The sequence below is a fragment of the Polypterus senegalus genome, chromosome 1 (assembly GCF_016835505.1).
Source record: "Polypterus senegalus isolate Bchr_013 chromosome 1, ASM1683550v1, whole genome shotgun sequence".
Classification (NCBI taxonomy): Eukaryota; Metazoa; Chordata; class Cladistia; order Polypteriformes; family Polypteridae; genus Polypterus; species Polypterus senegalus.
In genome coordinates, this window is record NC_053154.1 from 156,926,963 (window position 1) to 156,952,489 (window position 25,527).

General features: G+C 38.4%; 2 protein-coding genes across 5 annotated transcripts in view; one reads left to right on the top strand and one right to left on the bottom strand.

Moving 5' to 3' along the window:
• The window catches only part of LOC120533822 (receptor-type tyrosine-protein phosphatase eta-like), a 51,187-nt gene extending 42,626 nt beyond the window's left edge, over positions 1-8,561 (top strand). The window contains exons 6-7 of one of the 2 annotated variants that reach the window (XR_005634630.1): positions 7,851-7,956; positions 8,147-8,561. The gene's annotated coding sequence lies outside the window, so the exon portion shown is untranslated. The remainder of the gene's footprint in view (positions 1-7,850; positions 7,957-8,146) is intronic. The other variant, XR_005634632.1, reaches the window with a different exon arrangement.
• On the bottom strand, positions 12-17,477 carry LOC120533810 (galactose-3-O-sulfotransferase 2-like). 3 transcript variants are annotated; one of them, XM_039760818.1, is made up of 4 exons: positions 17,240-17,477; positions 10,213-10,323; positions 7,357-7,900; positions 12-1,223 (listed from the first exon to the last, which is right to left on the bottom strand). In XM_039760818.1, exons 1-4 carry the CDS (start codon positions 17,284-17,286, stop codon positions 321-323), a joined length of 1,605 nt encoding a protein of 534 aa, XP_039616752.1. In that variant the 5' UTR covers positions 17,287-17,477; the 3' UTR covers positions 12-320. The 3 variants fall into 3 exon arrangements, with proteins under 3 accessions (XP_039616752.1, XP_039616761.1, XP_039616743.1); XM_039760827.1 differs by lacking the exon at positions 10,213-10,323 and having other exon boundaries at positions 17,240-17,476; XM_039760809.1 differs by lacking the exon at positions 17,240-17,477 and having other exon boundaries at positions 10,213-10,383.
• Between the last annotated feature and the right edge of the window lie 8,050 nt (positions 17,478-25,527).

Below are 25,527 nucleotides of genomic sequence, written 5' to 3' on the forward strand. Positions count from 1 at the left end.
AAACAATAAAATATTGTGTTCAGCATTCTTTATTCATCAAGCCTGCTTGTTTCACCTTAAGGCCACAGAGGCTGGAGCCAGGCCTGCCAACACAATGCGAGAGCCACATCCAGACATGGTGCCATTCGATCACACCCAGAAATTTACAGTCATCTTTGGGATGTGAGTGACATATTGGAACAATCAGAGAAAAGTCCACACAGACAGGCAGTGTCTCAGTATGTTTCAGTCTTGAAGATAACATACAGTATGATGTAACCATCTTGTGTAATTTTATCCTTATAGTTTATATTAATGTCTTCAAAAGCTTTAGCGTAGGCTTATTGTGAAGACCTTGGACTGTCTGGATTCCTGTTTTGCCTCTCAAAAGATCTAAATCCTCTCCATTTCTTGGAATAAGTCTTCCAATTTTCTTTTCGATTTAGAGGTGTGGACTTTTTAATCTGGTTGGGAAACAGCTTGTCATAAAGCAGTTTGGTGTATTGAAGCTCTGGTGTAATAAGTTTTTGACACCACTGTTTTGTCATGTTGTCTAGATGTAAATTAAGATTATATCCTTGAATTACAGAATTCCCATACTGTAAAGGTTTCAGAGACTCATCTTTGATTTTAGATGGATCTACAGAATTCCTTTCTTTAAGGCACATCTTCATGAGCCGGTTTCTTTTGCTTCTAAGCTCTTTAACTTCTTTATTCATCTTTTTTCTACCAACTGTCTTGTCAATTGTCCTCCAAAATGTGCTGTTAAAGTATAAGTAGAGCTTCCAATCCCAAGAATTCCACTCTTTTATTTTCTGTTCAGTCTGCAATGAGACTTTTGTTTTTGTTTTATTGTTTCGACTGTTAAGTTTGAAGGATACTACATCATCCAGGCTCCAACACAGAGCGTTTTTCAACAATATCATTGACTCATCAAAATATTCTGAAATCAGTATTAGATCAAAGGTTCTCTCTATGAATGCAATGGTCTTATTGATACGTGTCTCATTATTCTCATCATTGTTATTGAAGCCAAAGTCAAATGTCAGTAGATTCCTTGCATAGCTGTTTTCCTGTAATGACTCATTATAGTATTTCTGGGGATCCTGGAGAAACTCATCCAGTGTTTCAGCACTGTAAAAAGCTGGGATTTGTTTATAATATGAAAATGTGGATTCCATCATTGTGACAGGATTCCGTAGAATAGAGAAGTAGAAAGAATCTGAAGGTGTTATCCTTTTGACCTGTGAACCCAAAAGAATATTTTAAAGTTCTGGAGTTCATTTTTTTTTAAATAACACTCAATTTATTAAATTCAAATAGAGATAACTAATTTCTATTTTTGATGTTACATACTGTACATCATTACTATGATGTCAGGTTTTATTCCACTAATACTCTAACACAGGGATTTCCAAACTCAGTCATGGGGACCCCCTGTGGGTGCAGGTTTTTGTTCCAACCAGATTCCTAATCAGTGACAACAACTGATAACACTGATCTCATTGAATTAGCTGTTATTTTTTTTCCTCTTGAATTATTCTACAATCAGAAAAGCACCGCAGCATGATTTGTACATTTGTAAGACGTTTAGAAAAATTTCTGCATTTGCTATTGATTTAAATGCTTAACTCTGTTTTGTTGATTTCATTATTTTTTGTCCTTTCTCTGCGCAGTTTGCTCCCTTCATTGTGTCTTAATAATGACAACCAGCACAGCAGACAGCCAGGCAAACAATGCTGAATTAGGAAAGGCTGCAACTACTTTAGTGTCAGCCCCACTAATTAGTAAATAATGAATTAATTAAACAATTAGAACACCTGGAAAAGTAGAATGAAAATCAAGATGAAAATGTTAAAAAGAAAGAAAAACACATTTTTCCCATATAACTGCTGTCACAGGTGGCTGGGGGGGTGCGACCCGGCTGGGACGCCCCTGAGGTCCGGAGGAGGCCTTACGCCTCCCCCAGACCATGTGAGGGTGACCACCCTGGTGGCTATGGGGACCACGGGTACAGAACTTTGAAGCTCAATCCTGTAGGGGCCCATGGTCACCGCCAGGGGGCGCCCCAATGCCTATGGAGCCCTGGACCTCAGAACTTCCACCACACCCGGAAGTGTCGGGAGGTACCTAAGGCACATCTGGGTGGTTATAAAAGGGGCCGCCTCCGTCCGTTCGGGGCTTGAGTCGGGTGAAAGAAGGATGAGGTCTTGGAGGAGAGGAGTGGAGGTGGCCTGAAGAGAAAGAGGCATTGAGTGTGAGGCCTGGACTTTGGGGGAGTTTTGGGGATTGTGTGCTGCACTATATATAATTATGTATAATAAACGTGTGTGGGTGTTTGAACCATTGGTGTCTGCCTGCCTGTGTCCGGGTCACGTTCCATACTGCTTAGTACATTTTAATAATTCTTTTTTTTACTTACCAAACTTAGTTTTCTAATTTCTATATTGTTCCCAGAACACAGAATTTGGGAAATAACACCTCACTTAACTAGCCCTGGAGTCCAATTAAAACCTGAAGCTGGTTGGAATAAAAACCTGCAGCCACAGTGGGTCCCCAGGACCGACTCTGGGAATCCCTGCTCCAACACTCTGTGGCCAGCTACTACAAGAAGCACTACATGTAAAATTGAGAATGGTGAAGCAATGTCTCATGTGGCTCATAGCTTCAAAGTCCTAGGCTCACATCCTAGCTTAGTAAATGTTTGTGTTTAATTTGTATGCTTACTCATTTTGGTGTATTGTGTTCTTTTGTCTGTACTGTTTTCCCTATTTACTCCAACTCTTTTTACTTAGATTTTTCACATTTGTGATATTATTTTAGGAGTTGGTTAATGCCAGGAAAGCAGTAAAAAAATCACCAATATAAATCATTCAGCCCTTCATTTAATGAAGCCACTTAATCCAGCAGGTCAATGTCTTTTATAGCTGGCCATCATGACTTTGAATGTAAAGTAGCATACGACTGATATGCCTTGCAGAACAGAATATTGAAACAACTAACACACAAATCACATCAAATCAAAACACAATCACAAATGAAAACATGCAGAATCATTTCTAGAATCCTGAGAGACAGATAGCTGCTGAAAGATAAGTTTCATTAGTGGTTGGAGATTGATGAACGGGTAAGCCACCCTATCTGGTCTTAATCTTCTGTAGACCCAGGCAGGCTACAGGGTTTGTTCAGTTTTTATTTTTTGTATATCTTACTTTGTGTTTTCCATTTAATCAGCTCTTCTTTGTGTTTTCTTTATTTAACAATCTTCATTTTTTGCATGTGCTGCTCTTATTAGCAATATTCTGGGTGTGTGGGTCACTACAATGACACCCCTTCTTTGTAACATTACCCAGACATCATTCACAGTGACCGTGTGACTGAAGCTTTCTGCAAGAATGGCTTTATAAAGATAAAGCAAGATGTGTTCATTTCATATAAACCTTTTAAAATGTAGTATATACTTTTTTCAAGATGAAAGCCTGGTGGGGGTGTGGAAAATGGGAAGATGGAAAAGCCCATTAGGTCATGAGTGATGTTGTTCAATGCTTGCTTAGCCCAGCTTTTTTAAACCTCACTGCTGGTTCATGAATTTATGGCTTCATATGATTATTTGAAAATTGTGTCACGTATATTTAAAGAGGATGTTCATTCCTCCGTAGCACTATTTAATCATGCAGCAATAACAGGTTCCTATTTAGATTTTAACTTTTCCGAACTGGAGCACTTTAAGTTTGTCTTGTTTTGAATTATTAAAAAAAAGTTGTTTTTTTTTTGTGTAAAATTCATAGCAGAGTTTGAATGTATTAAAACTGTAGATTTTTTAAGAGGGCGGCATGGTGGTGCAGCGGTAGCACTGCTGCCTCACAGTTAGGAGACCCATGTTCACTTCCCAGGTCCTCCCTGCATGGAGTTTGCATGTTCTCCCCATGTTTGCGTGGGTTTCCTCCCTCAGTCCAAAGACATGCAGGTTAGGTGCATTAGAGATTCTAATTTGTCCTTGGTGGGTGTGTGTGTGTGTGCCCTGTGGTGGGCTGGCACCCTGCCTGGGGTTTGTTTCCTGCCTTGTGCCCTGTGTTGGCTGGGATTGGCTCCAGCAGATCCTCGTGAACCTGTAGTTAGGATATAGCGGGTTGGATGATGGATGGATTTTTTAAGATAAAAATATACTAAATATACTGTATAATACAAACTTAAAAATAAGTAATATATAATCTAATAATAAATATAATACAATATAAAAAGTCAATACTGAAACTTGAATTTAAATACTGTATACTACTGTATGGTGACACACCGAAATAAATAATAAATTTCAAAATATTTTACATATTTACATCTTATGTTTTATCATGAAATAAAAAATCTCAACTTTTCAGTGGATTATTAACAATAAGAATATGACTTTTTTAATTTCTATACATTTGCTTAAAACACAAAAAGCACATATTGTCATTGGTATGTCTGTCTGTCTGTGTTTGATGAAAACACTCAGCTGCAAGTGGGCTGCTGATGCTGAAAGTTGGTATGGTTATTCTTCAACACGAATTAATAGGAATATTCCCTTTTTATTTCCATATTTAGAACAAAGCATGTTACACAATTGTTTTAGATTTCTAAAACTCTTGTTGGAAACATACAGATACATTTTCAAAATTGTCTATTATAAACAATAGAAACACAAATGAAAAACTTCCTGTTTGCTCAATGAATTATCCATTCACTTTTTCAAACATACCTTGAGACAAGTTATTTCAGCTTCTACATTTTGTTCTTTTATATGCCTAACAGCCATTCTGATGGCAAACAAATCCATAACACAACAGTTTCAAATGCCAATAGAGTCTTACACAAGGCCAGGAGCTTGTCCATACATGGGCAGATGTCAATACACATTTTTAACTCTACATTGGATGCTTGGATGCTTCTTTGAAAATTTACAAGTTTAAAAAATATGAACTATAATTAACCACTGTGGAAGAATATCTGCTCAATTTATGTTGTATTTATGTGGTTATATATATCTACTAGGGGGTTTGCCCCCTGCTCACCTCGCTTGTCACCACCCATTAGGGCCTGTGCTTAGTGCCAGCCACTTCACATCTCTGCCGCTCACATTGTGAACGCACCCCAAGGAGATGCGGTCACTCCTCTGAAACCCTCTCTTAAACGGTGATACAATGGGAAACAAATACAGTTTTTTTTTTACCTCCTCTTTGTTCGATCAGCTGTTGGCTTGCTGCTGCTGCCATGCCGCATGATCTGCATCTCGTGCGGCGCTTCGAACATTTAAAAGCCTGAACAGCAGCTGTCCTACTCTTTGTCTTTTATTTTTGGCCCCGGGCGTGGTTAAATCTCTTGGCACAAAGTCTCGTCTTGTAGGATGTGAGTTCTTGATATTTTTTAGTTTATAATTTAAAATTAGAATAAGAATCTGAAAATCTAACAACATCACATTAAAGTTTAATAAATTCTGAAAAGAATGATACCAAACATATATATGTAGGTTTTAAAATAAGCCTGATTTAAAGCATGACAAAAACGTGACATAAAAAGTCAAATAAAATCATTGCACTTTTAGGCTTAGGATTTTATATATAGAGAGTAGATCCAGGGTTTCCATTCTGTTCTGTTAACTTTAAATCCTATTACTAAATGTTGTTGTTTAACAATAAGTAGTGAACTGGGTTTCATGTATATTAAATAGTTTCATCCTAGTTATTTTCTTACATTTTAACCAAATCTGTATCTTTACAGTAACAGAATATTTTGGAGTTTCAAGGACAGGTGCTTAGTGACAAAACAATTAATGATTTCTGTAGCAATAAAATATAAGCAATAATAAATGTTTCTTTACTAAGGACCAACAGACATGATCTACAGTAACTCTTGTTGTTATGAAGTAAGTAGGTTGACATTGGTCGATTGAATAGCAAGTGTGTGTGGGATTTCCAAGTTATAAAAAAACTGGAGACTGCTTTAACTGGTATTCAGAATTTTAATATAAAACTAAAGACCTCCTTTTGTTAAATTAAAATATTGTGGCTTATTTTCCTCCATACCACAGTCACTCAATTATCACCTTTTTACAATATTGCTAGATCAGTTATCAATTTTTATATTACTTGAGATGAAATCTGCTCTCTATGAAAGAAATTTCCACCACTACATTTCTATTTGGGGTCAGTTTTTAACCACATGATATTGTAAATGATACTGAAAACATGTAAATAATGTGCTGTGTTAATACATGTAAGGACATTCTATTATCATTCCTACAATATTTATGAAAATCACTCATTAATTTAAATAAACAAAAATGTGATTAAGTAATTAAAGAAAAAATTGTAATGCTAACTTTCAAAACAGTTAACAAAATACCTAAATATTATATAGCATTCATCCATCCATTTTCTAACCCGCTGAATCTGAAAACAGGGTCACGGGGGGTCTGCTGGAGCCAATCCCAGGGCACAAGGCAGGAACCAATCCTGGGCAGGGTGCCAACCCACCGCAGGACACACACAAACACACCAAGCACACACTAGGGCCAATTTAGAATCACCAATCCACCTAACTTGCATGTCTTTGGATTGTGGGAGGAAACCAATGCAGACACGGGGAGAACATGCAAACTCCACGGAGGGAAGACCCGGGAAGCGAACCCAGGTCTCCTAACTGCGAGGCAGCAGTGTTACCACTGCGCCGCCCTCATCCGTTATTCAGCCCGCTATATCCTAACTACAGGGTCACGGGGGTCTGCTGGAGCCAATCCCAGCCAACACAGGGTGCAAGGCAGGAAACAAACCTCAGGCAGGGCACCAGCTCACTGCAGGGCACACACACACAACCCAAGCACAAATTAGAATCACCATTGCACCTAACCTGCATGTATTTAGACTGTGGGAGAAAACTGGAGTATCCGGAGGAAACCCACACAGACACGGGGAGAACATGCAAACTCCAAGCAGGGAGGACTCAGGAAGTGAACCCGCATCTCCTAACTGCGAGGCAGAAGTGCTACCCACTGTGCCACAGTGTTGCCTTCTTTTCTGCCTCTAATGTTATATACTATATATCCATCCATCCATCCATCCATTTTCTAACCCGCTGAATCCGAATACAGGGTCACGGGGGTCTGCTGGAGCCAATTCCAGCCAACACAGGGCACAAGGCAGGAACCAATCCCAGGCAGGGTGCCAACCCACCGCAGTATACTATATATACCTGTATATATTTTTAACATGTTCATTTTTGATGACTCACTATTGTAAAATCTCCAGAATGGTGTCTTCCATTTTGTGTATCAGTTCTCCAGTTTCTAATTTGGCTTGAACTTATTCAAACATAAGGATGACTTCTAATAATATCCTTACTCACCTCTGGCAAATGAAACCTCATATGATTGCATATTATGTCGTACTTTGTAGTGGTATTTGATGTGAATCCTTTAACAAATGAAGCTGTAAAATACAGTGGATAAACAAGCTGGTTATTTTGGTCATATGGAAGAGCAAATGTTAGGTTTCTGGTGTCCCCAAAGCGATACAAAATGTTAAGAAGTGTGCTGCTGGCTGTTTTATGTGTCTTGAGAAACACAATGTGGGTTTTTGGCAAACAGTGGAAGTCTCTTCCTCCAGTTGCTCCAGATGCTGAATGACTTTGGCCAATACCACTTCTACCCACAAAATCATTTTTTTCCACAGAAAGTGAAACTGCCTTCTTGATAAGCACATTAGTTGATTTCTCAGCATTCTGTGGGTTTGTGGTCTGCTGAGGATAATCCAAAAATGTTTTTTGTTTATAAACATTTTGATTCCTGGCCAGTGGCTGATTGAAGTCATGCTTAACATTTTCATTGTTTTCTTTTTCAGAGATTTTCTTATAATCTGCCGATTTTCTAGTATTGAAAGGTTTTGCCACCCTGCATATGCAAAAGGGAAAAAGTAAAAGTTACATTCTTGCTGGAAAAAAAGGAAAGTAAGTTAGTGAAAAAAAAAATATTGGTCTATGTAACATACACCCTGAAACATAATATCTCTATATTTCATACTAGGTTGAGGGCTCCATTTCAGTCTACTGTGATGAAGTAATAGCCCTTCTATGTTCACAGAATTCTTTCATAATTAATGAAATTTCAATGGTGAATCTTTTTTTTTTTTTTTTGCAGGTGGACCCAACTATCAAAAGGGCAATGATAATGGTTTGTTGAAATCATTTACCAAATAAAATGCAATAGAGTAATAATGAATGAAACTTTTATTGCCCCTAAAATTTGTTTTACATGTAATTGCACAACTGTAAAAAGTGAAGCTTAATAAAATTAGGTTGTGAGAGTTTTAGAAGTTTTTTAGGGTGGCAAACAAAGAATATTGCTCCCCAAAGGTTATTCCATAGCCAAACCTGCTATCTCTTTCCTCGGCCTAACTTCATCTGCTGCCCATCCGCGCTATCTTCTACGGCTCCTTCTACGAAGTTCTAGGTCTTCTTATCTGCCTTATATACTGTTCTGACTCACGCTGCAAGTGCTGCCTGACACTGCTTATTTAGGGTCAGAGGTAACAACAGCTGCACTCACTTTTCCAAACTATGTAAACGGATCCAAGTCAGGATCCTTCTGGAGGATTACTGGTGGCCACATACCTATGCCAAGAGATTTTAGTATCAGAGAAGGTCCTCTGAAGTATTTGCAGATTAAGTGCTCTGTAGTCACACCCTGCATTGCACTCTCTACACAAGAATACACTGAGCCATGGTTTTGCACATGGAGAAGAAGTCTGTAAATTAGTTGATAATATACTTGCTAAAACCATGAACACTGCAGGGTTTACTGTGCTTTTAGTTGTATCCATCCCGGAATGCCCTTTCTCCCTTAGGATGTGTTTCTTGAGGCAGAATTTTCTAGAAACAATACTATCCCTTTTGTACCCATAGCTTAAAATAATTACAAAAGAGAAATATGGTACAAAAAGAGAAATATGTATTTAACTTACTTCAAAAGATAACAATTATTCCCAGAATATAATGCATAATCCTATATATATACATATTCGGGCTGGAAGGAAGAAAAGGGACATCTCTGCCAAATGGGATAATGCTGACACACAGATCTCCCATCCAGCAGCAAGGAATGGCAGTGGCATAGTGAGGCACTTCTGATGCCATGCTGGATCCTCTTCATTATAAACACTCACATAATATTCATAGAATTCATGTCAGATATGGGCGACTATAAGAAGAACTGGCTGGTTATTAATACCTTCACAGACTCTGCGTTTTTTAACCATATTGCTCAAGCAGACATCAGCATCTTTAAAATAACCTGCTTGTGTCCTTCACATGATTTCTACCTAACCTGACTTACAGCTGTCATTTGTCAATCTCCCTGGCGGCCTCTCTCTCTCAGCTGCATTGCATGGCTTTTTGAAATAAATGTCATAAATTACGTTTGGCACAAATGAACTTCTTGCTATGGTTAGGCAAAATTCTGGAAATGTTCAGGAACTTTGCCAAACTTGATAAAATGCATTGAAATCAATGGGGAAGGAGGAGCTGAACTGGTTTTGAGTAAATTATAATGGTGATGGTCTTTAAAGTGTCCCTCAGGGCTAAGTAATGATCTGTCAGCTATGTTACAGAGATAATTGTGGATAAAAATATGACCCGAGTTGTTAGGCTAAAATGCTAACCACTACACCATAGTGCCTCAAACAACAAAATACGTACAAACATAACCACAAACAAAATACAATAAATAAACACAAACTAGCAATTAGAAAGTCAGTATCCCAATCTTCAGGGTACAGATTAGCCATGCCCCAAAGTAACAGTGTGAGACTGACTAGTTCCATTGTTTGAAGTTATGGGTCCGCACTGCTTTTGTTTCCAATATTTTTGTGCAGATGCTTTGCACTGTTTACTTCCATTAAGGAAATAGAAACACCTTGTAAAAAGTACTACAACTTTTCTTTTTATCATCATTTTACAGATTCTCATGTGTTTCTTGACTCTGGGAGGGGGAGTGCTTGTTTTGATCAAAGCTGTGCCACATGGCTAATTGCGCATTTAATATACCTATTGAAAGTTTAGTAGAAAATAAGCACAATATAATGTTGTTAAAGTTCATACTTATACAGCATTATATTTTTATTCCTTTTAAATATGCCTAATCAATACCAACACCCATCCCTTCATCCACATATTTTAACATTTATTTGACATAAATGAAAAAGGTACCAGCTGTGTTGGGTTATTCCAACTATTTGAAGAGCTACCCAAAGGACTGTAACTGCTATTGCAATCATCCACAGATGCCACAAGCATCTAGAAAGAGGTGTCTTCAAGCACCTACAAAAAAACAGACAACTTAGTCTATCAAAACTACTTACAAAAGATAATGGCATTTTTAATTACCTGCTTTATATCTAAAACAAAAGGAAAAATGAGGCCCAGGACCACAGCTTGCAGTAGAATCGTTTGGGCTGCCAGGCAGCTATCAATGGTGTCACGAGTTTGTCCTGTGAAAAATGGCAAAGGTTTTTGAGAAACAAGATGCAAAGTGAATATGACCAGCTTGTCAACATTCCAACAGAGGACATGCTTCATCAAGCAAGGAGCCAGCAAAACAAAACATCAACTGGAAGGGGTGGTTTTTCCTGACAACTGAATGTGAGTGGAATGTGAGAGTGGACCTTGATCAACAGCTGAAATTCCAATGTGAGCCACAACTTCTTATGTTCAGATATCATCCTTCACCTCTGCCAGGGCAGTAGTCAAGGTCAACCAGGTTGGAAGGAAGGTATGGAGGCAGCCTTTGAGAGGAAGAAGGAAAAGTATAGTAAGTTGTCCACGGCATATGCAGACACAGGATGGAAGGCATCTACATATCCAGTAGAGGTTGGCCACAGACACTTTGTTGGAAAATCCACCCAACAATTGCTGAAGGCACTTGGAATAACTTGGTCCAGACAGAGGAAGACACTAAAGGAGGCAGAGCATGGGACGGCTGCCCACCACCTGGAGATGTGGGTGTGCTGTTTCATGTTTCTATGTATATACAGTATTTTCACCACAAATATGTGGTTTGTTGACACTCTTTAAGCAGAAGCTTGGTATTAGGATTGCTGCCATCATGCACATGCAGAACATATCTTGAGGCACTAGATAATGACACTGTGATTTCAAAATGAAAGATTATTTGAGGAAATGTAAAATAATAAAGTTAGAATTAAAAACCAAGCAGGTTTTTCCACAAATATGTTTTGTTACCAAAGCTGCCTTTCATCACTAGTTTGGTTAGAGCTATTTTGTCTAGGGAAGTATTGAGTTAAAGAATTATGATTCAGAAGATAAGATGTACTTGAATTTCAAGGTTAAAGCTGAATGTTGTGTGATCAACACTAGAAGCTGTCAAAGTAAAAATCTTAAACTAAATTGTTATTGTTAGTAAACAGGAACAACAAACTATGAAGCAACCCCAGATACAGTAAATTTTCTCCTTTAATTGAATCCAAGTAATAAAAATTAACAACAAGTGGAGTAGACACCAAGGCACAGAAGATTGAATCCTGAATGTGGCTACTTCAGTGTCCCACCCACTAGTGCAGTTACTATTAAATTATAGGAACATCTGGAAAAGTGCAATGTCAATCATAATTATAATGATGAAAACCAAGATAAAAAACACCAAATTATGTATCTTTATGCAACATGCACAAATTACTACATTACAATAGAGTTTCTAAATTCCTGGTATCAAGCCTTTTATCATTCTGTGTCATTCCCCCCCATTCACTATGCTCATTGTTAGTTGCTATTGTTAGGATCCAATCAAGGAAGCAAAGGACACAGAAAAGGGTGAATTAATATAAAAATTACAAAAGAGAGTTAAGATGCTAATACTAAAATACCAATGTTTCTTAATGTTTCATAAAAGTCAATCTCAAACTACTATGCTTTTCTGAATGCAGAATAAGAGAATAAAAAAGACCAGCTAACGAAACAATGAAATCCATTACAGGTAAAAATGATTCACTGATTGTGAATTTGTTTGGAACAGAAACCTGCAGTCAGGTTGGGCCCAAAGGATTGACCTTCAAGACTATTTAAATTTCGTTGTTCCTTTGTAAAAGTGACAGTGACAATAAAGATCTATCTATCTATTGCTCTAGTGCTTTTGTCCCTTTATCAGGAATGTTTTTAGTTTTGCTTTGGAAAATGTGAACATAAGAACCATATTTCTTTCATTGTTATCTAATTTCTCTCAGATCAATGTTTTTCAATCTTTCCAGTGTCATGACCCACTTTTTCCCATGCAAGTGTCTTTGCAACCCACCAATAGGCATTAGAGCGTGGCCTTCAGACCACAATTAATTGAGTGGGATTATCAGAGTGGGAGGATTGTGCACGATCATAGGAGCAGTAAACATCTTTGTGACCTACCGGCGACAGCACACAACTCAACTCAGTGGTTGAGAAACAAATGAAAGAGCAAAATTTTCTGTCTGTGCACCCTCTTTGGCAAATAATACATTAATGGGAAGATCATTAGTTACATTTATAGAATAATCCAGGACCAGCATTGGCCTTTAAAGAAACTTTATGTATGATTTCCATTCATATCAAAATGCAAGCCAACAAATACTCTGATCAATCATCAATGAATGAAGACAGGGAGAATTTTTGTCTTTGGATACAAGATAAGAGGGACTGATAGCATGAGTTTAAGCTTAATTGCTCCCCCACAAGCTGCTCCAATGTAATATACATTCAGATCTCTGGACTTTGAAAGGCGATTCCCACCTTGCCCTCTGAAATCATTTACATTTACATATGCATCTGCTTACTTTGAATGTAGATGCATCACCACCTCCCAGCCAATCTACAAAATTCTTTACATATACATTCACTTCTGTGGACTTCAAATGGGATCCCTAAGTGTTTAAGGGGCCTTCAAAACATCATACCATCAGTTGTTTTCATTTCAGTCACAAGAGAAAACAAAAGTAACACCATTCAGTTCATCACATGGACCTCCTAAATATGCAGTAAGTAAACATTATTGCTGTTTGTAATATGTGTTAGAATATTATTGCCTGCCAAACAACTTAAAATTGTAAACATCTAATAATGACAATCATAATGATATTTGCTTAAATGTAGAATTATTCCTACTGATTATTCAATTCAAAAGAATACACTTTCTTGTAAAATTATGTTTTGCAATGGCGATTAACAAAATCCAAGTCACTAGGAAAAACAAGAACTGATCTACAGCAGGTATGTTTTACTCATGGACAATTGTGGGTAGCATGTTCAAGAGTAAGCAGCTCCAGTGATCTAATAATATTACTAGTTCTTATTATTTGACTGGTGTCTTTTTTTCAAAGTGGCTTAAAACATTTGAGATACAATTGGTTACATTTCTTTTGCTTTTGGAAAACAGGCAGGTGAAGTGACTTGCTCATGGTCACAAAGTGGCAGTAGTAAGATTTGATCTCACAGCCTCAAGGTTTGATGTACATAGCTTCAACCATTATACCACTCTACCTGCCAATAATAATTAGCCTTTGATTAAAAGCCCTACAAATATTGCATACAGAAATGTACTTCATAACCTGGAACATCTAATACATGTCAATAACTCTTGACACTATAACTGAGGCCCATTGTCTTATTAAATTTCCCAGGAAAAGCAGGGTAACACAGCTAGTGGTTTGTAATGTCCTACAAATTTTCAGGCAAGATTCTTTGTATGTCCTTAAATTCAGTGTTCAGGCTTTTGTGCTAAATAGAACAGATAAGCATTATCAAAAATAAACATCCTGGAAAGGAAATATTTCTAACTTTAACTAATAGATTTCAACTAGATCACATTCATTAACATCTGTGCCATTACAAATATTTACATAGGCAAAGAATAAAAAAATCAGAGAGCAGACATACTCCGTGTCTGGCCTGAATTTAACTATTCTGAGGGTTTCTGGAGTTGTGGTTTTTGTAACAAGGAAGGGCATAATCACACCCTCACACTTCACTGTGAGGCACATTCACACACTAATTAAGAGCTAATGTAGTTCACCATTGCTGAAACATGCAACCTGCTGGGAAAAAAATTATTATCAACATTATCATTTTCATTCGTCTGTTCCTGGTAAGGGCTATGGTGGCAACATGCTGAGATGGGCTGATCTGGGGTAACTTCCTGCATCCCTTCTTGGAGAATACCCAGAAGTTTCCAGGATTACTAACAGATACAATACCCACTGTAGGTATCCTAAACACATGCTAAAACCATCTCAATTGGCTCCACTTGACCTAGGAAGCAGCAGATCTATTCCACCTTCCTCCTGTATATGCAGAGTTCTTCATACTGTTATGAACAGTAAGCCTATCAACCCTACACAGGAACTTTATTTCTGATGCTCGTACAAACAATTTTGTTCTTTCATTCTCTACTCAGTGCTACATGAACAGATTTATCCACTGATTCAGTTTTTACTTCACCTAAGAGCAATGATTGTACAAAGAGGAATGGGCAAAACTGACCAAGGATAGGTGTGCCAAGCTTGTGGCATCATATTCAAAAAGACTTGAGGCTGTAATTGCTGCCAAAGGTGCATTGACAAAGTATTGAGCAAAGGCTGTGAATACTTATGTACTTGTGATTTCTCAGTTTTTTTTATTTTAATAAATTTGCAAAAACCTCAAGTAAACTTTTTTCACATTGTCATTATGGGGTGTTGTGTGTAGAATTCTGAGGAAAAAAATGAATTTAATCCATTTTGGAATAAGGCTGTAACATAACAAAGTGTGGAAAAAGTGATGCGCTGTGAATACTTTCCGGATGCACTGTAAGTATAATTGATACCTTTAAGAGCCTATTTTTAAAGAATTTTATTAACCATATATACATTGTCGGAGATGGCTGGGGTGGAGACCCAGCCAGGACGCCTAGGAGGACCGGAGGAGGGCTTGCGCCTTTCCCAGACCATGTGGGGGCAACCGCCCTGTTTGCTTTGGGAGCTTGGAAACTCAACCCTGTAGGGGCCCGTGGTCACTGCCAGGGGGCGCCCCAATGCCTAGAGAGCCCTGGACCTCAGCACTTCCGCCACACAAGGGCATGTCGGCGGAAGGTAACTGGAAAACACCTGGAGCACATCCGGGTGGATATAAAAGGGGCCACCTCCCTCCATACGATGGCTGTAGTCGGGTGGAAGAAGGACGAAGTCTTGAAGGAGAGGAGTGGAGGCGGACCTGAGAGAAAGGCATTGGACTGTGAGGCCTGGACTTAAAGGGGTGATCGGTGCTGCAGCACTGGGTTGTGCTCACTTTATTGTATATAAATAGTGTAATTAAACGTGTGTTGGTGCAAAACATCATGTCTACCTGTCTGTGTCTGGACTGTACCCCACAACATATAAAACATATAATATACTAGGCGACTCCGCCCCCTGCTCGCTTCACTCGCCCACCCCCGGGTTTGGTTTACTGGATGTACAATTTAAAGAGATTGTTATTTTAATGGGAATTGCTGCATATGCATTATTTTCACTTTTACTTTAAAACACTTGTTAAAACAATAGTTGTCCTTTATTTCTGGCCCCGATCATAGTTAAATCTCTTTCTCACAGGACATATAACACTGCTCGCATTGTGGGTATGGCTGAACGCATGCTAAGGAGATGCAGTCGGATCATCTGATGTCTTTCTACGGCTGCTGCTGGTGAGCTGTGTGTTCTGCTTGTCTCTTGTTGTTGTTTTAAGAGCTGGGAGCACATGAATTGTGTCTGCAAAATGCATTCCAACAACTGCTAGGTTAGATGTCCTTGAACTTGTTTTAAATGTTGTCTCAATGTCTTATCTCGCGTGATGTTAAAGTGTCTCTCACGGGATGTCAGATTATCTTCCGAGAAGATCACGTCTTGTCTCCCTCCCAAGATTTTTTTTATAATAGAGTAGAGAGATGTGTGTGCGCATACAGTGTATATATATATATAGTGAGTACCATAATGGATAGACTGCCGACTGCTGTCTGGACGCGAATGGAGGGTGATTTCTCACCCAGCTGGGATGTCATAAGGTCAGAAAATGGATGGCAGGGCAAGGAATTGCCCTCCATTTCAGTCCAGATGCCAGTTCATCCCTTAGGGTACTCACAATATATATACTGTATACAGTATACACACATACACTGTATATATGACTGTAAAAACAGGGCCTTTCACTCTTCTTATTCTGCCCCTCATATCTATGCTTCTTTAAATTAACAGATGTTTGAAGAAATCCAGTCTGAAAGAAGTCTCAGTATTGCACAGTTTGAACATAGTTCATTGTTTCTGACTACTATAAATGTAACAAATGTGGCTGTGCTCAGCAACCCACCTTTACCCCTAGATTAAGTTAAGCCAGCCATCCATTTTGTGGACCTTCATAGGTATGCATCAAAGTGGAAGGCATTCATCAAACCTGAACTTGTCCATTACTGGTTACCTTAACACACAAACCCACTGTCATTCATGCTTGACTGCTTATACATTTGAATAACTTTAATATACACAACTTTATAATGCGGCAGATACTGTGCTGGGAGATCTATTATGATGGGAAACTACAGGGCTAACCTCCTGGCCACCAGGCTTTCCATGTTAGTGAAATGACATAATTAGATAAGAACCCTTTTTAGAAAATGATCTGAGAAGTCAAGTAAGTTGTAAAATAAGACCTTTTATTGCCTGAAGAAGGGGCTGAGCTGCCTAGAAAGCTTGCATATTGTAATCTTTTTAGTTAGCTAACAAAAGGTGTCATTTTATTTGACTTCTCACAACATTCATAATGACTAACACAGTACAACACCCCAGTACTATAGAACATAATCTGTAATATAATAACTATTAATGTTATTTCCAATTTATAAAAGTATATTATTGTTAATACAGCTCTGTAACTAATAAGATAACGTTTTAAAAACATTTCGGGTTACAGGATGCAGAGGCCGCTTTGGCAGCACTGAATCTCAGGCAGATTATGTATCAGTCCTAGAGAGAGTGTTAGTCCATCACAGAACTTCAGAAAATTTCAGATATAATTAAATACCAAATTAATACAATACACTGCCATCCAAAACAAGCATTTTGTTCACATAAAGATAAAAATGAGAAAAAGAAAAAAAAATATACTATAAAAAGTATTGCAATGGCTAAAAACATGCCAAAAATGTGAGATTACAGACTGTATTACAAACTAATCAGTATAATGAACTTACATGGCAACTGATTGAGTACTCCTCCAGAGATGCACATTTTCCTTCATGCCTTTCCTTTATTAAAGACTCTTCTGACTCTTCTGTGTAAAAGAATGCAGCCTGGTAAAGTCACCGAGGCAAGAGATTACAAAAGTCCACGTCATGCAGTTCCCTACTGTTATGCCCCTCCTTTCATCATGAGTAGCATTTGCTTTCTCCAGAAGAATAAGGAACTCTGGGACAGTGGGCAGTCACAAATTAGTTTAGTGAAGACTCAAGAAGACATAGAAGTGAAGTGATAAGATTAACTGAAGCCCACAGCTGATATTACAGGGAAGAGTGGCTTTTTGGTTTCCAGTGTGTTTTGGAGCAGAACAGCTTCCTTGCATTTCAAATAAACAGATAGCAACAGATGAGAAATAAAAGCAAAATTATCATAACCTAGCAAAATACACTCACCTAAAGAATTATTAGGAACCCTGTTCAATTTCTCATTAATGCAATTATCTAATCAACCAATCACATGGCAGTTGCTTCAATGCATTTAGGGGTGTGGTCCTGGTCAAGACAATCTCCTGAACTACAAACTGAATGTCAGAATGGGAAAGAAAGGTGATTTAAGCAGTTTTGAGCGTGGCATGGTTGTTGGTGCCAGACGGGCCGGTCTGAGTATTTCACAATCTGCTCAGTTACTGGGATTTTCACGCACAACCATTTCTAGGGTTTACAAAGAATGGTGTGAAAAGGGAAAAACATCCAGTATGCGGCAGTCCTGTGGGCGAAAATGCCTTGTTGATGCTAGAGGTCAGAGGAGAATGGGTCGACTGATTCAAGCTGATAGAAGAGCAACTTTGACTGAAATAACCACTCGTTACAACCGAGGTATGCAGCAAAGCATTTGTGAAGCCACAACACGCACACCCTTGAGGCGGATGGGCTACAACAGCAGAAGACCCCACCGGGTACCACTCATCTCCACTACAAATAGGAAAAAGAGGCTACAATTTGCACGAGCTCACCAAAATTGGACAGTTGAAGACTGGAAAAATGTTGCCTGGTCTGATGAGTCTCGATTTCTGTTGAGACATTCAAATGGTAGAGTCAGAATTTGGCGTAAACAGAATGAGAACATGGATCAATCATGCCTTGTTACCACTGTGCAGGCTGGTGGTGGTGGTGGTGTAATGGTGTGGGGGATGTTTTCTTGGCACACTTTAGGCCCCTTAGTGCCAATTGGGCATCGTTTAAATGCCACGGGCTACCTGAGCATTGTTTCTGACCATGTCCATCCCTTCATGACCACCATGTACCCATCCTCTGATGGCTACTTCCAGCAGGATAATGTACCATGTCACAAAGCTCGAATCATTTCAAATTGGTTTCTTAAACATGACAATGAGTTCACTGTACTAAAATGGCCCCCACAGTCACCAGATCTCAACCCAATAGAGCATCTTTGGGATGTGGTGGAACGGGAGCTTCGTGCCCTGGATGTGCATCCCACAAATCTCCATCAACTGCAAGATGCTGTCCTTTCAATATGGGCCAACATTTCTAAAGAATGCTTTCAGCGCCTTGTTGAATCAATGCCACATAGAATTAAGGCAGTTCTGAAGGCGAAAGGGGGTCAAACACCGTATTAGTATGGTGTTCCTAATAATACTTTAGGTGAGTGTACACCTAAATATTGGTACTGGAGCTAAGGAAATGTACTCATTATAATAAAAAAGGCTATACAGCACCAAAAGAATACTATCCCTTCAGATCTATACAGTATTTCACAATGCTGTGAATATGAATTCACTTGTGTTTATTGCTTTGTTGCTTTATTGCTTTAATTGTGTGAAAAAGTTGACACATAACTATATACAGTACAAAAAGTGAATAACAAAGGTCTAAACAAATTTTAAAATTTCAGGGTTTATTTTTAAGCTTTGAATACTTTTTATTATAATTTTATAAATACACTTTTATAACTTTTGTTAATTATAATATTAATTTAAAAAATAAATGATCCACTTCTTTTTTGACATGCTGGTTACAAGACCTCATTAATGTTAAAGGTCTGCCTTGATTTGTTTTCATATCAACAAAAGCTATGATTTCAATAAAGATGGCGTCTGAAATGACAGACAGAATAGAAAAGAACAAGAAGAATGGTAGGGAAAGCTGGATGTACAGTACCTCTCAGCATGTTAATTTTCTCCTACAGCTATGGGAGATACCATCAAAACAAAAAAGTATAGGACTTGTGCAACAAGTTCTTGCTCTTTCTTCATCTGCCGTGCTTCGTTTCTCTCTGTCATGCTCTATCTTCACACCAACTGCTCATAATCACCAACTCCAGCTTTATGTGTGTTTTTCTGCATTCCTCTCCATTGTCCTGCTTGTGACATGTGCTTTATGCCAAAAATCCCTTCGGCATTAGTTTCATTTTATCATCAATATTTATCCAGTGTCTGGGAAGCCCACTGCAATGGCAGAAAAACAAGTGCTCTGAGCAGTAGTAGACATCTAATAAAGTTCCATCTATCTTTTAAAGTTCTATTTATGTGCAATGCACAACTACGACTAGACATTACCATACATATACTTTGAAGAGTTGTCATGGTTAGTGGAACAGAAAAAGTGAGAACCACACTGTGAGCTGTACAGATTCTACCAATTCCAGTATGTAAGCAGTGTGCCTTCCTGCAAAGGGCAACAGGAAGAGTATACAGTATGGAAAGGAGAAATCTGCAGCCTGTATGGAAACGTGTACTGTTTGTAAAAGATACTAGAGGGTGTGTGACACAACAGTAGCCAGACATTTTTTACTTGAGACAGAGAGAGAGAGAGAGAGAGGTCAAGGAGGCATAGCAAGAGCTATAAATCCTTAGAGCCAAAATGTGGGAATGTATGGTCATTTACTGGTGAGTTTGGTGAAGGTTGCTCATTCAAGGCTGAGCTCAGAAAGGGCTGAGAGAAAACCAGTACCCTCTTACCCATCCACTAGGGGTAAGCAATGCATCCCTCCCTATACGATATGGAAAGACAACAGACTGCCTGCAATGCCAAGCCTTTTAAGGGTAAAATTGGCTCTGGGGTGAAGGGACCCTGGAGACACCAAGTTAAATTCGAATATTCTCTCTGCATGACTAAAGTAAAGCAGCTCACCAGGCATTGGGGAGAGATGCTGGAGTCTAGGCAGAAAGAAAAAATATATGAGATGAGAATGTGAATGCTTTACGTAGTATTTTCAGTTGGGCAAGCAGGTATGTGGGAAGATAAGAATGTTAACAACACTCTTTTTTAAGATGCTGCATGTAACACTTTGCATATAGTGAGCATATAGTGCTATGGATATCCTAGTCTTTTTTTTCCCTACATCAGCTGGTGGTTACTATTCACAGCTTAATCATACTAGTAGATACAAGGTAAAAATAAGATTTTTAATGACTGGGCAGTGAACAAATAGTGGCAGCTGAAGGGTGAGTATTAAATACTTGTACAGGGTGAGTTCAAAGTCAATACTAGTCATGGTTCCTGTCAATGACAGGTAATAGAATAATTTAAAAATATTTGCTACCTCTTGTCATACGCGTACCTTCAGCGCCTTTTCTCTTTATTTGTGTATATCTGAACCTCCCTGCTTCTCAGAGTCTGTCATTATTTGTGAGATGCCTTCCTTGCCTCCTGTTCACTTTTATACTCCCTGTTTTTGAAGACGACACACTCAGCATGTCTCCTATACCCTGTCTCCTCCTCAGGTGTCTAACACTCATAAATTCTCTTACTGCTTACCTTTTCACCATTCATTGCATTTCAACTGATTCAATTTGAAAAGCAATGTTAATAAAGTCTGTGGTGGGTTGGCACCCTGCCCAGGATTGGTTCCTGCCTTGTGCCCTGTGTTGGCTGGGATTGGCTCCAGCAGACCCCCGTGACCCTATTCAGTGGGTTGGAAAATGGATGGATGGATGTTAATAAAGTTGATTGTCTACCAGGAATATGGGTAATAATTTTTGCTGCAAGGATCAGTCCTTATTCCTCTACTAGTTTCTTTATATGGGCTTGTGAAAAAAAAAGTGGATGTGCAATAATGTTCTTAAACCTAACAACTAAAAAATGGAAATTCTACTACCTTGGTATAGTGTAAAATCAGGGATTGGATGGGAAAATTAATTTAGCTGTAAATTCAAAAATGCAGTGGGGAGAGTTCTATTCCAAAAAGTGAGTATCTAAGCATATAACACCAGTATTAGCTACATTTCAATGGCTTCCAGCATTTTTTAGGATTGTTGTTAAATGTCTCTTGATTGTACTGTATATACAGTATGGTAAGTCATGCTATGGTGATAATTTTTTGTTGTTGTGTTCAACTATTTGTTGTGCTTTTGTTTAGTTTAAAAAGTTATACAGGGACACTTATCTTGAGCATTACAAGGCTGTGTAGATATGAAAACTACAGACTAAACAGCAAGGCAGCTGTGCAGGATCATGCATTCGAGGCAGTGCAGGTGGGAGATCCTGGAGACTTCACTAGTACGGTGTCCATTTTAGGACATCCTCCTCTGTACAGAGAGGTCAGTTCCGTGCCATATGCAATCATCAGATTCAAATGTTAACAGTTCCCACACACACTTAAAGGACCATCTTTGCAACATGTGTATAAGGTGTGAATCCTGAAGTCCAAATATCAAATAAACACTTTTACAATAAGTACAAGTATAACAAAACAAGTGCGCTTTTATTCAAGAATATAACCAAAGAAAAAAGAAAGCAGGTTACGGTAAGCGGTTGAAGCGACAGCTTGTGTATTGCAATGCTAAGAACTGCTGACTCCCAATCAAGAGGTTCTGGGTTCGATGCTGGCAGCTTCTCAAGTTTACTGATTTGAGTAGAGAGCTGCTATAATTGTTAATATTATACAACAAAAACATACATTTGATTTGCGTCTGTAACAGGTGCTGTAAATTTATTGTGCTTGTCAAAGTTAGCGTTTTTTTAATTTCAGTTTTATTTTCTCAGTCGCGTTCACGCTCTCCCTGATCTGACACTGCTGTTTTCAAATAAAGATGCGCTATAACAGATGTGAACTCAGATCGGAGAAAGAGAACAGAAGCCTTCCCCACAAGAAACGTCCACTCTCATATATATCAACAATGCAGCTGCACCAGGCATAAAGGCGAAAGATGGCACCGTTTGGATACAGGACGAAGTCCGGCGTCATCCTGCCAATCACCTGTCCTTGAAAGAAACAGCTGTTCAGCTGAGTATGGTGATCTGGTACTCCATACAGAAGTCCAGTAGCTGAGTAGGGGTAAGATATTGTAACATTTTTTTGACTTCTGAAGGAAACCAAGGCTTTTTTGGAATCAGTTGGAGTGGCTGCATGACCTTGCTTTCCTGACAGACACATGTCACAGATAAACTGAATAATGTAAACCAACAGTTACAAGATAAGGACAACAATATATGAAATATGATGATCATAATCATCATTTGAAGCATTTTTGTGAAAGTCACTGAACCTGTCTGGAAACTCTTGCCCCAACTTGTATTCAATTTTTTTATGAGCAAGTAAAACATCAAAGATTGCAACACTTCCCCTCTGTTGGAAAGATATTGGAATGTTATGCAGGGAAACCTGATATTTTGACGTACAGAAACGTTGGCAGATCTGGTACAAGTAGGGCAGGGGTTTCCAGTGACTTTGAGAAACCTGCTTTGCATTCTTTGCCTGCCTTTTCATCGAGGTCATAGCAGTAGAAATACAGTATGCGACATTTCAGAGCAGATGGTATAGAGCAGGGGTCCTCAATCACAGTCCTGGGGGGCCACAGTGGCTGCACGTTTTTTGTTCTAACCCACTTGCTTAATTAGAAAGCAATTCTTGCCAATAATTTAATTTCATGGCCCGTTAGTGCTTTAACTCTGCTATGTCAGGTCATTCTCATATCCTAGATTTTCTTCCAAATATCACCCAAAGGATATGATGCCTACAATGCATGAGTAATTCTCAGTCATATACTTTTTTCTCTTCACTTTCCTTCCAAGTATTTAATTAAACCCAATAGTATATGATAAATACACACAGGTAAAAATGGTAACAAGCTAAATGGAGAAATGCTGGTCTATTTTGTCATTTGCATGTTATTGCTAATTAGAAGCTATTAAAAACCAAGAATACAGCTGTTTTAGACTAAAATAAGCAATATGGGTTCAAAATCTTAGTGAGCAAGACAACTAAAGTGAAGCAGAATTGTTACTTGAGCAATAAGTGCTTCTTATTAAGAAACTGCAAAAACCTGCAGCCACTGCGGCCCTCCAGGATGGTGATTGAGGACCCCTGGTATAGAGGGATATATTTACTGTATAGCACTGATGATTAGTATGTATTTGAAAAGAATCATGAGCACATAAAAAGACAAGTATTATATTTTATTGAGCACTTGCACTGTAAACGTTAAATTATGTACAGTAGCTGTGTAAGCTAGGGACCACCAATAATAATAATAAGTCAAAGGTCAGGTATGCAGAGAAGGGTTGGGGGAGAAAAATCCCCTCTTCCAGATGGGGAATGTAAAGTTTAGGTTGGAAATATTGATGGCAAACACAGGACCAGTACCAGTATGTTGAGAGATAACAACTGTAATAGAAGTAAGATTTGCCCATCACTGGGCGCTCATTGCACTTGATTTGAGTCCATGTGTGCATCATGCAATAAAGCCTGATTCTGCTGCTATTTCTGAGACTCCATGTGGCTAACTTTGAAGACTGGGTGTCACACTCTCACCGCAACAATAGCTGAACTGTTCAATATCAATCTTGTGGAGAAAGAGATGGAGATTCTAAATCTCCAAAAGTAATTCCCAGCTAAAATGTTAACAACATTCACAACATTTATGGAGCTTGGAAGAGCCAAAAAATCTGAGAATCTACACCAAGCAGCCCTGAAAGCATTTGCTTTATTTGGCTGTACATACCTTTGTGAAGTAGTCTATTCTGATAGGAAAGTTGAGAAATCTAAATTCAGAATGAGGAGCACACATAAACATTTAAACAACTCTTTAAGAATGAGGTGGATGTACCCCAGGATGCTCTCCTCTTGTGGACCTGTTGAAGTACTGGCCATCTCACTAGCTGTAGTGTTTTTAGTTTTTCTTTTTTTTATTGATTTAAGGTGTTGTTTGAGCTTAACTGAAAATTTATTTATTTATTTTATTAATTTTATTACAATCCATACAAAGCAATCGAGTTTTTACAAAAAGAAAAATTGAGTTAAGAACAGATCGATCCCCACCCCTGAGAGAGAGAGCAAGCCAAGTCTTAACTGAAAATTTAAACAAGGATATGGAAAATCGCATTTGACATGATTGTCATGTGGATGTAAGAATTTTTTAGTACAAGATATGAATTTGAAGAATGTTTATACAAAAAAAGCTTCATTCACCTAGTTTAGATTGAGATGTTTGATATGCTTGATCAGAAATGTGAGCCATTTAAAGGTACAATTCTCATTTATTTTTAGCCTTAACTTATTGTCCTGACTCACACAATTCAACATTTTGCCAAAATGACAAATATGTTTACTAATTTTACTGTTTTGAACTGTTTCTAGAAATAAATCACTTTGCATGTTAATACAAAAAAGTGTCTTCTTTTAGCTGATCTGGATTTGAAGTTTTTTTTTTTCTGATATGAGAAGCATTTAATACAACAGATGAATAAATATAAAATGTAGGTAGTTCACGGCCACTTTCTTTTTTTCAAAGTAGTGTTTGAATGAATAAAAGGTTGTAGACCACTGGAACAGGGCTAGCTGAACATTTCCATTTTGGCCACACATTCATTTGTTTTCAGTCTGCAAAAATATTGCCTCACAGTGAGCACAATGCTGATCACAATTCCTAAAGTAGCACTCCTCAACAAACATTAAAATAAGGATCTGAAAGCAATGTGTGCTTATGGGTGGAAGTTGTGAGCATTTGACAATCTCTTGATTTTTTGGCATATGTTTCTGTGTAGTTGTCATTCTTGCATTGTGTATCATGGAAAGGGCTGGCGTCACCATTAAGGAGCTGTTCACTAAGGTCAGTTCGTGCAGGCACTTGTCTCCATTTGTCACGCGAGTATTTTGTTTCACATAGTTGACGCTCAGCAGATGGTGCTTCTGTTTTTGTTGTTCTTGGTATCAGTGGCCACAGCAATGCACCTCACATTCAGCTGATGTTGCTTTTGTTCTTTTTCTTCCTGCCATGTTACCATCTTAAGCAGTTTGCCTTATAAGAAAGATATAAACTGTGATAACTTTGGGGAGGTTGCTA

Coding starts and splice junctions, on each gene's coding strand:
- LOC120533810 (XM_039760809.1), bottom strand. CDS start 10,379: ATGCCATTATCTTTTGTAAGTAGTTTTGATAGACTAAGTTGTCTGTTT. Junction 7,901..10,212: donor GGAATAACCCAACACAGCTG/GTACCTTTTTCA, acceptor TTGCATATGCAG/GGTGGCAAAACCTTTCAATA. Junction 1,224..7,356: donor TGAGGTTTCATTTGCCAGAG/GTGAGTAAGGAT, acceptor TTGGGTTCACAG/GTCAAAAGGATAACACCTTC.